Source organism: Corapipo altera, unplaced genomic scaffold (assembly GCF_003945725.1).
Source record: "Corapipo altera isolate COAL_440 unplaced genomic scaffold, ASM394572v1 55, whole genome shotgun sequence".
NCBI lineage: Eukaryota > Metazoa > Chordata > Aves > Passeriformes > Pipridae > Corapipo > Corapipo altera.
In genome coordinates this window covers 777,452-790,475 of record NW_020884882.1, presented here as the reverse complement: position 1 = coordinate 790,475, position 13,024 = coordinate 777,452, and the positions used below count along the sequence as shown (strand labels likewise).

General features: G+C 42.2%; 1 protein-coding gene across 5 annotated transcripts in view; it reads right to left on the bottom strand.

Moving 5' to 3' along the window:
• DCAF1 (DDB1 and CUL4 associated factor 1) overlaps window positions 1-13,024 on the bottom strand; it is a 50,413-nt gene that overhangs the window by 15,694 nt on the left and 21,695 nt on the right. For all 5 annotated transcript variants that reach the window (XM_027640260.1, XM_027640261.1, XM_027640263.1 and 2 more), the window contains exons 13-22: window positions 11,933-12,057; window positions 9,555-10,815; window positions 8,413-8,611; window positions 7,633-7,715; window positions 6,636-6,720; window positions 5,024-5,257; window positions 4,396-4,489; window positions 3,828-3,932; window positions 3,029-3,102; window positions 1,957-2,061 (exon numbers count right to left, since the gene is read on the bottom strand). In XM_027640260.1, the coding sequence (XP_027496061.1) occupies window positions 1,957-2,061; window positions 3,029-3,102; window positions 3,828-3,932; window positions 4,396-4,489; window positions 5,024-5,257; window positions 6,636-6,720; window positions 7,633-7,715; window positions 8,413-8,611; window positions 9,555-10,815; window positions 11,933-12,057 (2,365 nt within the window). The remainder of the gene's footprint in view (window positions 1-1,956; window positions 2,062-3,028; window positions 3,103-3,827; window positions 3,933-4,395; window positions 4,490-5,023; window positions 5,258-6,635; window positions 6,721-7,632; window positions 7,716-8,412; window positions 8,612-9,554; window positions 10,816-11,932; window positions 12,058-13,024) is intronic.

Sequence of the window (13,024 nt, the reverse complement as noted above, 5' to 3'; positions counted from 1 at the left end):
TCTATGGAGACAAAAGCTGTATTTTGTAAGCCTAAGAGCAGAACAAACCTGGAGGAATAGCATGGATGGAACAGCTACGGGACAGAGAGGAAAACATCAGTTTATGTTTTGCTAAATATACATAGATTGAATTTAATTTGGGTTTATAAGTGTTTATATTAAAACCAAATCTCTTTTTAAAGAAACCTTATTGCAACCATCCCCTAAAGTTACTATCTAGGAAACATCTACAGACCTCAGAAATGGAGACCATAAACCCCAGCAATTATGCAATATCAATTAGTCACTCAGCTTGCAAATCGATCCCGGAGCAGCTTTGTTTGAACACTCCATCAGCTTTACAGAAAAGCTTTTAGCACACTTAAATTCTGCCTGGGGCCACCTCTATCTGTAAGACAGGAAGTGTCCCCAGACTCACCTGATGGGTGACAGATCCCTTATCTCTGCTGGGTACCCAGTGTTACAGCCTGGAACCATTGACTGCCTTATACAAACACAGATCTCCCCTTGAGTCAACACTTACCAGTGATTTTGCAAAACAGTGCCCTGATAGCTGCTGGTTAATCATTGTACAATGCAAAACCTATTTCTGCTACTATTTTTTTTTAAATTTTATAAAGAAAATATAAATTATCTTACAGAAAGTGGACAAAAACGTGGAAGCAGAGACAAAAATAGAAATTATTGCCCAAGGCAAGCACTGGAAGGCTAGGAAGTAGAAAGGAAGGAAAGAACAGTAATCTCTCCTCCCTCTTCATTGCTTCCCAAGAAATTCTGCTCTTCCCAAGAAATTCTACTCTTTTAATCCATCCAATCTAGGGATAGAAACAATGACCAACGATTTCAAAAGAATGCCAAGACTTCAAATGCAACCTTGTAGCACATTCAGAGGCCAGGACACAAACTGCGCACCCAAACCAGAACTGCTGCTTTATCTTCAGAATTACAGTGAAATTGTAATAACAACAACTAACTACAGAGAAAATTACTCTTTCCTGGGACCTGCAGTCTTCTGAACTAGAGAGTACAAGTTTTAACCTAGCAAGGGGAAGATTCAGACACAGAAAGGGTATCAGAAATCCAGCTTTCCACAGAGTCTGGAAAAAACCCATCAAAGTATTACCTTCTAGCATTCTTTGGAAAAAGGTGAAGTCAGCTTTTCTCACAGGAGATACAAATGTACCATTTACTAGAATGCAGGCACCATAGAGTAAAGGATAATGCATTTAAAATCTTTAGGGAATAGAAGCATAAAGTCTTTGCCTTTCAAAAAAACCCCACAAAACACCTGACACCCAAAAAGCTACAAATTTTGTCACTGTACTATAGTAAGCATTCTGTGCTACTGTGTATATACTACCAGCTGCACCCTGAGGGGCCCTTACTGCAGTTCTTAGCTCTTTTGTCAAGTTGCCAGAAATCAAACGGCTGATCTGAGAAGGAAAACCAACACATCCCAGTGCAAACCTGCAGCCCTCTTGAAAATTCTTAAAACATTTTGCAGTGTACAAGTACTGTGCAGTTTCACTGCATTAGCCACAGGTTACATCTCATTCAGAAACTGGTGACAAGTTATGCCCAAATACGAGACTTGGAACTGAAAAAGAAAAAACCTCAAGCACTACTGTTTCTAATGGGTGTCAAAATATTTAAAAAAAAAAAAGGCAGAACAAACAGCAGAGCTCCTGATCAAGACTGAAATATTAGGGAAATTAATCAATAAACTATAAATGATTGCATTAGTTTACAGTGCACAAAGTTACTGTTCACACAGGCTCTGTGTAGACAGCCTGAGTTTACACTGGCAGTAAAGTGATCTACTTCACATTAAGTGAGACCAAATGAGGCCATTAAGTGAGACCAAATGAGGCCTCTGTACTTTCTTGGTAATAAATGAACACATGTAGAGGGCTAACAGCTACCCTTGAACACCCAGGTTAGTGCTGTGCTTCTCACCTGATCTTCTTCTTCATCCTCTTCATCTTCTGCCAGACGCTGCCGGCCCACTTCATACAGCCTGCAAACCGTGTCCATGTTCATGGCATCCATGCTGCCTTGATTCTGAAGGGGAGATGCCCACACAGCAGTTAGCCCCAGGAATTAAGCTCAGCTTTCATATTCAATGCTACATCTGATCTCAATCACATCACCAAAATCCCTCTCTCCCATTTACCAGCAGCAGCACAATTAGCACTAAAACGGAGTCTTTTTGGTCTCAAGGAACCACATGCACCGAGAGGTTGCTACAAGCTGTCATACAGAGAGAGTTCCAGAAGACAGCAGTGACACCCCAGCAACCACATCCCCTGAAATAGCATTTTTAATGACTCCCATAAAAGAAAATTTTCTTGGTCTGACAACGTTGCCATCTCCAACTTCAGTAGTTAAACATGAAGTTTGTCCTGCTGGAGGTTCTGGACTCGCTTTTTTGGTCTGTAAGGATCAGTGGTTCAGAGTATGAAGCCGACAGGATTTTAAATTAGTCACTACATGTGTATAGTCAGGTTTCAAGAAATTGGGTCCTGACAACATAATACTGGGCAAAGAACTGGATCCCTAACAAGCCAAAGTTTCACTCAGTAATCTTTCCTTCAAGCCCTTAGCTTGTGGGATGTTGCTAGGAAAACAAATGTAAAAGGAACAATAAGAGTGATTCACAGAAAAGTTCCATGGGAAGTCCCACATTATTTGGTACAGTGCACGTTTTAATTTGCAGTAATAGGAAACTACTGCTATACATAGGAAAAATGCATTTCTCTCTATGCTCCTGAGAAGGAAAACCTCTGCACATTTTAAAGTGGGAAGAGTTTGAAGAAGAGAAGCAAATGAGTTCGGAAGTTTAAGGAATGAGAGGCAGCAAAACAAGACTGCAGTGGGTGGAAACCAAAAAACTAACAGCATCTTTATCATCATCAAAACAACACCACTGCTTAGGACATGAATTTAACAGCAGGAACTCCAAAAAAGAAACAAGCACTGCACTGAAACAACAGCTACAGAGGCCAGAGTTTATTCTTAGCTGCTTTACCTCAATGACAGCCAGATAGCAGTCCTTGCTGTCTGTGCACAGGTCAAAGATATTCCTCTTTACATCTATGGTGGCTGGAAAACATCACAGAACAACCTTAGTGGTCAACTGCAGGTTACTTAATGCTCAGTGAAAAAAAAAAAAAAAAAAGGTGTAAAAGCAGATAATACAGTCTGGGGATAAGAAAGAACAGCTGAAACAGAAGTGACATGAACATTTTTAACTAATTCAACCTGTAATAAAGAATAGAATGTTGGAGACCACTGCAGAAAACAGTCATGTAAACCCTTAACCTGCTCTGCACAGAGCCTCCTCCCTTGATAGTACATTTATTGGCTTCCCTAAGCACAGTAAACAACAGATCATCTTTCAGAATAGGTGGCAATGCAGGGACTGAGTTGTGACCTGTGTATCCTTTCAATAGCAAAAGCCACATTTGTTTATGTCCATAGCAGTAATTAGCACAGCTCCAGAAGCTGAAGAAAGGGCTCTTTCTGCAATGAGACCAGTGTTATCCTGGCCAAATGTCCTACTATCTCAGATTATGCTTTACTTGGAAAGAAGAAAGGAAAATAAAGCCAGAATTCCTGACCACTAGCAAGTAAGGCAATCAGACAATGAACGGGATATGATAGTTGAAATTATTTCAGTGTTAAACCCAACTCTAGTGCTTTAATCAGAACAGGCCACAGCAGTTTGTTTCCTCACATGTGCAAAGGAGAGAAGAAGTGAATGTTACTAAGCAGAACTTGCAATAAACCTTCAAACCTTCAGACCAAGCTATTTGCTCCTCTCTTACCTATAGGTTTATAATCAGTTGCATTAAATGTCCTGAAAGAAGAGCCAAAGGGACTTCTCATTCTCTCCTCCAGAAGGTCATCCTCATCATCTGCCTGCAACATAGCTGATACAAGGAAAGATTATTCCACAAATCTGCCTTCCATTCGTCACTATCATTAATCAACTTAAGATCAAGCCAGACTCTGAGAGGAATTTTCTTTATATTTAATAGCTTGGCAAGACCTATTTAATATCTACTCTTCCAGAGCTGCCTTTACTGATACTACAGATCATCAAAACTAATACAGAGGACAAAATCATTTTCTCAAGCATCATCAGATCTGCCATTATAGAATAGGTTGCTTTTTAATCTCCCAAATTAGTTGTGATATTGCTGATGTTACAGAAAACTGTCTTTGTCAGCAATACAAGCAGCATGAACACCCTGGAAAAAATCCAGTTCACACGTGCCAGTAAGGCCTGGGGTTAAACAGACTCTCTGAAGCTTCCAATTTCACTGAATGAGCATCTACTTATCTCAAACAAGAGGGGACCAAGGGGAGTGATGTAAGGCTGAGAAGTCCTACCTCCATACATCACTGTGCCAGTATAGTTGAAGACCACACGACACTGGTCCAGTGCAGGTACTGTGTGTAACAAGTGGAAAGTCCGGAGGTCCCACTGAAAAGACACAGGCTAAGGAACAACAAACAACTGGAAATTCACAAACCCTTTTCAACACAGTGGCAAAGAGATGATTAATTGTGTTCAAGAAACTTCACTGCCACTGTCGTGCAAATATGATGGAACCAGAGTTGGATTCTAGCACCGCAATTCCCTTCCAAGTTCAAAATGAAAGAGCTCTTACACAAAATGCCATTCCCAGTCACGAGAGGTTACTGCAGTAGCTTCAAGGTTGATCTTGGTCAGGGATGGGAAGAGAGCAGAGGTATTATGCAGTATATCAGAAAAAAAAATTCTCTCTTGCTCTCTCTCTCTCTCTCTCTCGTATTTTCCCTAGGCTATATCACAGGCAGAATCTAGATTTAAATTAGTTACCTGTCTGACAGTCCCTACTCCCTTGAGTCACAGATTCCAGTTACCACACATAACGTGTAACACAAACCATTAATAAAACTTCTGCAAACAGCTACTTGTTCATCTACCAGTTGTTTAGGTACCAGTACCTCAGTTACCACAGTGGCCAAAGGATACAATTTCAGTGTTGACTATGACCTCCAGCCCATTGGGATGGAAAACACCACTGATAGTCATGTTGAATTTGTCAAACTTGTGGATGGCTTGTGCTGATCTGACATCCCAGAGGACACCATCATTTAGGACAAGGTCATCAGTGGGGTTAAAGGTGGCACAGTTCTTCTTGTAGTTGTTGGCAAGATCTGGGTTAAACAGAGTCAATAGCTTGTTGCCAGTCTGAATATCATAGATCTTTTAGATTAAAAAGAAAAAGAAAGATTAGTCACAATTTGTAATACAGTTGTGCCTAAGATCACCCCATGTTCCCTCTTCTAGAATCACCCCATTCCCCCTTTCACTTTTCCATTTCACACGACAGCTTTCCATAAACCATCCTTCCTACCAGCCCTTTTAATAGTTTTTCACAGCTGGAACTAAGCCTCACAAGTTTTGGCCAGGACTCAGCTTACTGCAGGGTCACTGACATGTTTCACTACAGTCAGGATGAGTTCCAAAGAAACTAACCCTGCTACGAGGAGTGGGCTGGGAAGCTGCACTCACAAGGTCCTACTTAGCCAAAAACTGTTTCAGAAATGGAACTGTTTTCAGAGCAGATGGTATTTACAAACATTAAAACTCCAAAGCACACAGTGAGGGGAAAAAAACCCAAAAACTGTAGAAAAGGAGTTAAAACTCCTGGCATCTATACAGAAAGGCAACTTTCTGAGCTCTGTCACAACAAACTGTTGGAATATAAAAAGGGTTATAACGAGTAAAAAGGGTTTATGATCATCTCCTCGATAAACTGGGTCTGTAAAAGCCCTCAGAGCCAAGCTCTTGCTCCAACACTCTACAACTGGAAAACAAATCTGTTTATCAGACAAACACAATACACAAACTGATCTGACTTTCAGCTAAATCCAAGTTAAAAATTGGGCAGGAATGGAGAGTTTACTTAAACAAATCAGAGTAACACGTAAAATTATAAATAATTTGATTAAGTTATATTTCATGACTATTTTTTATGCAAATACTCCGAGAGACAGGGCCCATAACAAATGCAAATTAGCACTGAGAAGCAGCAGAAGCTTTCTGCAGCCTGCATCTGTCCAATTTGCAGGTATTCACATAAAAACCACAACAGCATTCTCCGAAAATACAGTGGTAAAATTAAATTGTTCAAAAACAAGTTGCAAATTTTGGAGGGTAAAAGAAGGATACTTTAAATAGGTTATTTCCCATAGCTGTTGACTGAGATACTGTTTACAGTAGAATTTTATTATTATTATTGCTATTACTGAAAAGTCATGCAAAGAAAGCAACTTCAGGGGAAAAAATCCTGCATGATCTCTCTCAAATGAATGAAACAAAGCAGAAATTCTACAACTGCCCTGAATATTAACCAAAGAGGCAACACACCCACACTGCTTGTCCTACAGCCAGTTTGGGATGGCCAAGTTTATACCCTCAGACATGGAGAAGTTATTTGACACTTTCAAAGCTTTCCTCTGAAGTTTCTTAGCTCACCAGTTACACGGAGCATCACAGCACCTAGATCAGTTAATAAACACCCTATGGAGGATTATAGTCCTGTCACAGCCTCACAACCACGAGCTTTCCTGGTACTTACATGTGCAATGTCTCCCTTTGTGCCAATGACCCTGTCCTGAGAGTGCTTGCTGAACTCCACATAGTGGTCATCAGGGAAGGAATGCCTGGAGACAGAGGCATTAAAACGTCAAGGAACTGCAGATTCTATGTGAACCAAACACAACCCCAACCCCAACCCCAACCCCTCCAGCACGGGTTTCAACAACAGAGAAAACCAAACGTGCAGAAAACACTCTCCTTTCCACTGACTGTGGAAATGACAGTGCTGAAATGCTCCGTGGGCATCTGCAGGGGAACCTCTCTTACAGACACAGCCTCTACAGCAGATCAGTGACAAAACCACAAGCAGCAAATTCACAGACTTGTCATCAACAGGGTCTGCCACAAACACAACTCTGTTTAGAGGACTGGGCAATGAATGGCATCAGGAACATTCAAATACACATGCAGGCCTGAGGCTTGTGTGGCCTTTTCTCTGAAGAATGGCCCCAAACAGGTCACACCAAAACAGCTGCTTACAACTAAGGCAGACAACAGTCAAACCTTTTAAAAATGAAGAGCCTTCCACCCATTTTTTTTATGGGAAGGAACAATTGTAAATACTGAAACACATTTTAAATAGCTTTATCCAGGACTGAAATAGCTTGTGTCAGGTCTGAAAATTTCCCAATGCAAATCAGCACTGCTAGTCAAATTCTGAACTGGCTACAGAAAGACTGTCAAGGTAATTTACAAACATGAGAATAAAAACATAAACATATTTCTTTGCCTTCGGGAGCAACAGTGATTTTACTGATCTATTTTGCATTAAACAGGACTTTAGGTAGTTAGAATTTAGTTAAAATCTACGTGTACACAATAAAACAGGGAAGATGCTAACACAAGAAAGGGAGCACATTTTACTTTTCACAAGAGACATTATGAGATCTCTGCTATTCTGTTTTTCAGAGTTTCTTCCTATGTCAAATTGTTCTTCTAACTGCAGCATATCCACAGCTGAACCAGAGTACACCTACTTCATATCAAAGACAGACTTCATTCCCCACAATGCAGACAGAGGTTGGCTCCACGTAGCAGATGTCAGCAATAAAGATCCATCCTGGATTTCCAGATTGAAGGAGGAGGGAGGGAAAACAAAGGTTATAATTTTATCTCTACACATTTACCTTACACATACACAATAAATGTAGGAACTTTGTGCTTAATAAACTGCTCCTACAGGGATAAAAATCTAGGTATCTAATACGATGTATAATATAAAGAGCCCTTGGTAGACAAAGAAAAACATTAGAGATAACTATAGGAATGCTCTTAACCTATGATGTTAAGAACAGATAAACACAGAATAATCCATGCCTGAACGTTAATGCCCTGTGAGTGGAGTCCATTCTGCTTATAAATCAGTATCTTATTTCTTCCTAGAATCATCCCCCAAAAGATTTCTTTCTCCAGCAAAGGGAGGTTATATAAACTCTGATACTTTATCTCATGCTTATCTTAAATAGTCAGTTTAAGCATTTTTCCACTTGCAGACATATATATTAATTTCTTATGAAGGCACACAGCCACTGTGTATCTCCTCTATCATTTTGGGAAGAAAAAAAATAATTGTAGAACTCACAAGAGAAAGAATATACAATTATCACTTCACTGTACTTCAAAGTACTTCAATGACAGGCATTGCAGGCCAGCCAGTAGGTGCATTTTGGATGTACATGTCCACATGGGCCCAAAACATGCCAGGGCTTTAGGCAGTGAGAATTTTTAAAAACCAGAACAGGTTTGTAATTCCTTACCCTGGATGGCTCGAGGTGCGTGATGGCAGAGTTATGGCAGTTGTAACTGGCCTCTTCCTGTCCACTGAACACATTATAGAGTTTCAACTGCCCCGTGCAGGTACCCAGCATTAAGAATCGTTCTCTTGCAGAAAATGCACAGCAGGTAAAGCCACTCTCATCCTCGTTTGCTTCCCTGAACACAGAAATTGGACGGAACCTGGAGAAGGCAAAAATACACAGGTCACCCAAAAGAGAGAAGAAAAGCAAAACTGAAATGCTGTGATACTAAATCCAGCCCTTAAAAATCACGCAGGCACAAGTTACAGCTTTCTTCTAGAGCAAGGTAAGTGTCAATTGTAAGACTAGTGCTCAAGTGAGTATGTTACAACATGTTTGGAACCTTTCAGGGTTTGTTTAGCACTATTTAGTACTTCTGTTAAAGCACATCATTAAGCTGAAGCACCTGGAGTCCATCTTCAAAGTTGTACTGATGGAAACTCTGTAATGCCATCACCTGGATAAGTAGAGACAGCCAGCAAAAAAAATCTTCTAACAGTTCTGAAACACTCAATACAAGAAGACATGGCACATCAGCCAAACAACCTCCTGACATTGTAACTTCCCATGGTGACACTGGTTTCACTGTCAAGATGCTTTCATGAATGTGTCATCTTTATTTTTATAAATTTTACATCACCTTCCAATTTAACCTCAGGAAAGAAAGGCCACATAAAAAGGCAACTTGCAGTGCTGTGGATTCAGCTGCAAGAGCAAAATATGGATTCCACTGTCCTGCATCTGTCAGCCAACCATCCTCAAGGCTCTGCTACACTCTTGTGGAAAACTGGTGTTACATACTTACCTTCCAAAGGAGAACAAAGAGCTTCGAGCTTCAGCAGTCAGTGTTGCTCATGAATTAACATGATATTGAAAATGAAGAGTGCTTTATGTACTAAGGCTCAGTAGTAAGGACAAGACAAACAGAACAACTTCTAAATATGCCTTTCAAGGTTCTGTGAATTAAAACACTGTCACTGGGAATTAAAACACTTTTCTCTCCAAGGATACTCCACTGTGGGACTGCACAGCCTGAATCCAAGTGAGGCTTTTTGGCACAGGGGGCATCCTGAGAGGGACCACAAAACATTTTTCTTCCTTACCTGCTAAATATAAGGTGTCTATCAAAGCAGCCACCATCCACCCCTCCGTACTTCGGAAAGGCTGCCCTGCGGGTCAGCCGTGAGGTAAAGTTAGTTGGCGCCTGGCGCCTCTGTTTTGGCTCAGGACACTGGTGGGGAGTAAAGAGAGAGAAAGGGGGACAGGTGGCAACAGGGTTCTTGCAGCGGGCATGCTGCTCCCTAAGGTACTCTGTGATTATACTGTCCAGCGTGGGTGGGGAAGGAAGGTGTCTGTCCAGCTGCTTTTTGATAGCTGGGCTCTGGCTGTAGGCGCCATGGTCCGATTTTTGTCGCAACACTCTGATTTTCCTGCCGTTGCAGGGAGACGGCCTCTCCCTCACAAAGCTAATCCTGCCAATCAGAGGAGAGTTGCTGGCATAAGAAGGGCCTGGAAGGGCGGGTGGACCTTGGGATGCCGACGGCCTTGCCTGAGCGTGGACAGAGGTGGCAGCGGAACCCACAGCAGTGTGGCTACTCAACCGTGCCGAGATGCCGTTCGCTATGCGGGGAGTGCGAGGCAGGGTCACGGGAGAGGCAGCGGCCGCCACGGGGGTGAAGGCAGACGAGTGAGATGCTGCAGTCATGGGCAGGTCAGCCTCCTTGGTAAGGACAGACGCCGTTTCTCCCAGGCCCTTAGAGATGAGATGGTTCCGAATCAGCAGCAGCAGCTCCTTCTCAGGAAACGTGATCCTGGACTGGGCCACCACGTCCGCCTTCTGCAGCCGAGCCAGAGAGACGTCGGTGCCGATGAGCAAGGGCTTCCCCGAGACGCGCTCGATCAGCTCTGCCGCGTACTTGCAGAACTTCACATGCTCACTGCGCTTGTCCTGCAGCACCGGCTCCTTCATCAGCTGCTGGATCTGACAGCTGCTGAACAGGGGGAGCTTGCTGATGATCTGCCGGACGGTGCTGCTGCGCGACAGCCCCACCAAGGCTTTGCAGGCCAGCGCCCGGATCTGGTCAGCATCGGTGATGGGCATCTTCACAGACAGCAACGACAGCAGCACTTTGATGCCGTTGTTGGACTGCACCACATTCCACATCTTGGCCAATGTATGCTCACTGCTCTTGGGGGCCTGAGGAAGCTTTCGCCGAGGAGTTCCAGAGATGAATTTCCCGATACTGGAGATCCGGTTATCTGGGCCACAGACACAATTGATGATGATCTGCAGGGCTGATTTCTGAATCTCGGCATCGTGGATGAAAAACTCACCCTCAGCAACTCCAAGGATGATACTAATACCTAGTGAGGGAAAGAAATAGTTTCTTTAGTACTCTAAAATATATCCTATACAGTTGATCGGACAAGTAAGGGAGTCTTCCAGTGAATTTGAAGAAAGTCGATAATTCTCTTCCTTCTAGAAATTTCTAAAGTTCTGCTAACTAGTCTAACACATTCTTCCACCTCGCTGGCAAAGTATTTTTCTGCACTGCTGCTCCTCCACTTTATCATCAGTAAGCAGAGAGTCAAACAATCTGTCAGAGGGGGTGATCAGGCATGGCCCAGGAGAGCAAAACCTCAGATATCTGGACCAGAGCAAGATGCACAGGCACACCCTGATCATTACTGCAGAGCAACTCTCTTGTATAAACACGAGGTGAACAAAGAGACAAAGGAAGGGGACCATGTCATTGAGGGAAAAAAAAAATGAATCATATCGCAACTTCTAAAAGGAGTCAGGCAAAAATGAAACTTTGGGTTTATTTTGTTTTCCCAAGGAGTTCCTCCTAGTTTAACATCTGCTTCAGAAGATCAAAAGTATTGGTATTTGCAAAAAGACAAATTGGTATTTGTCTGCAAAAAGTTTTTGTGCAAAAGAAATTGGTTGCTGCCTACATCTAGTACTCTGCTTGCCTTTTGCCTTTTCTTTAAAAAAAAAAAAAAAAAAAAAATCAGGCCCCAGTTAATGCACAAGCCTTGGATCTGATCCAGGCACATGTCAGTCATTTACACACTGAACCTGCCAGGTAGCCAGTTACAGCATAAGTCACACAGCAATAATTGTTCCTCTCTCATACTCTCAAGTGTCATATCCCCAGGAGACCTAAATTTCTGGGAAGCTGAGGAAATCTAATAGTCCCATTACACAAGAATATTTGTCTCCACCTGTTAATAGGCTCTTGAAAACAAATGCAAGAGAAAGACGGGTCTCCAGATTTGTAACCCAACCACAGTGTTCACCGTGACACAATTTTAATCACAGTCCACTCTCCCACTTATTTGCATCCTTGGCAGTAACTCTGAGTATGTGAATTATTTTAACCCTGGTCTGAGGGCAGGCGAGAAACAACCAGCCAAAAACTATGTAGCAGAAGACAACTGATGAATGTGTAAGTCATGAGGACCATATTCATCTTACCCACAGTGGAAACAGTAGATCCAGCTTCATCTAGCACATCCACAGGTTCTGCCAGCTGCAACTGGATTTTAGGAACCACAGTCAGGATGGCCAGTACATCCAAAGCATATCGTACTGTGTCATTCCTGGAACACAACAACAGAAAAACTTCTTAGAGGTGCATGTACAGTTATTTCAGTAACAAAAAACAGCATTCAATCTACTCTACTCCAACAAATGGAAGTAAAGCAGTCACGTCTGCTGTATTTGATGGTGCCTTTGGATTTTAGCTTATTCCACTCTTAAAGGGCTGGTCTCCACAGAAGGCAGTGCTCACATGTACACCACTGCCTGCAGTCTGCCAACATTTATCCCACACACCCCACAGGTTCCTAAAAGCACTGTAATTTTGTATTTATAAAAATAAGAATGTTAAGACTTATCCACAAAAGCATTCTAAATTAAGCTTCTAAATCTATTCTAACTCTATATCTTAGTTGGGAAATGTTGCTGTACAAAATACTCTGTCACCAGTCAGCTAGGAAGGAAGTTTTTCTGAAGCCAAGGGAAACTGTTCAGCAGCAAAACAGACACTTGTGATAGGGAAAAGGGATGAATAGGAAGAGATGGGAGAGCAGAGCACTTCAAGAAGAGAGGAGGAGGTCTGTAAGCCCAGGTAGCAATTAGGAAACAGCTGCAGAAGGTAAGAAACAGGAGAACAGAAACTACCCAGGAGACTGCAACCTGAGAGAGAGGGAGGGAATTGCAGAAGCAAAACAGATTTCAAAGGCTTTCAGGTTGAGTCAGGCAAAGAGCTCCTATAGGGAGTAGAAATAAGGAGGGAGTCCTGGTCCACCTCATTCTATGATTAAGATATATCTGGATTTCATCCCATATTTGGAACATTTTCTAGCCTGTCTCTAACAAAAAGGTAAACAAATTTTGAGACAGATAAAAAGTGGCACAGAACTCTGCTTAAACTATGTTGCTGCTTTCTCAGAAATCAAAGGCCTGAGACATTTTGGCTCTTCAGAAATCTCTTGGCATCTCTCTCTCTACCTCAGAATTTTAGTCCTGCCTTCCACAGTGTTAACTTCCATAAGCAGTGGGTAG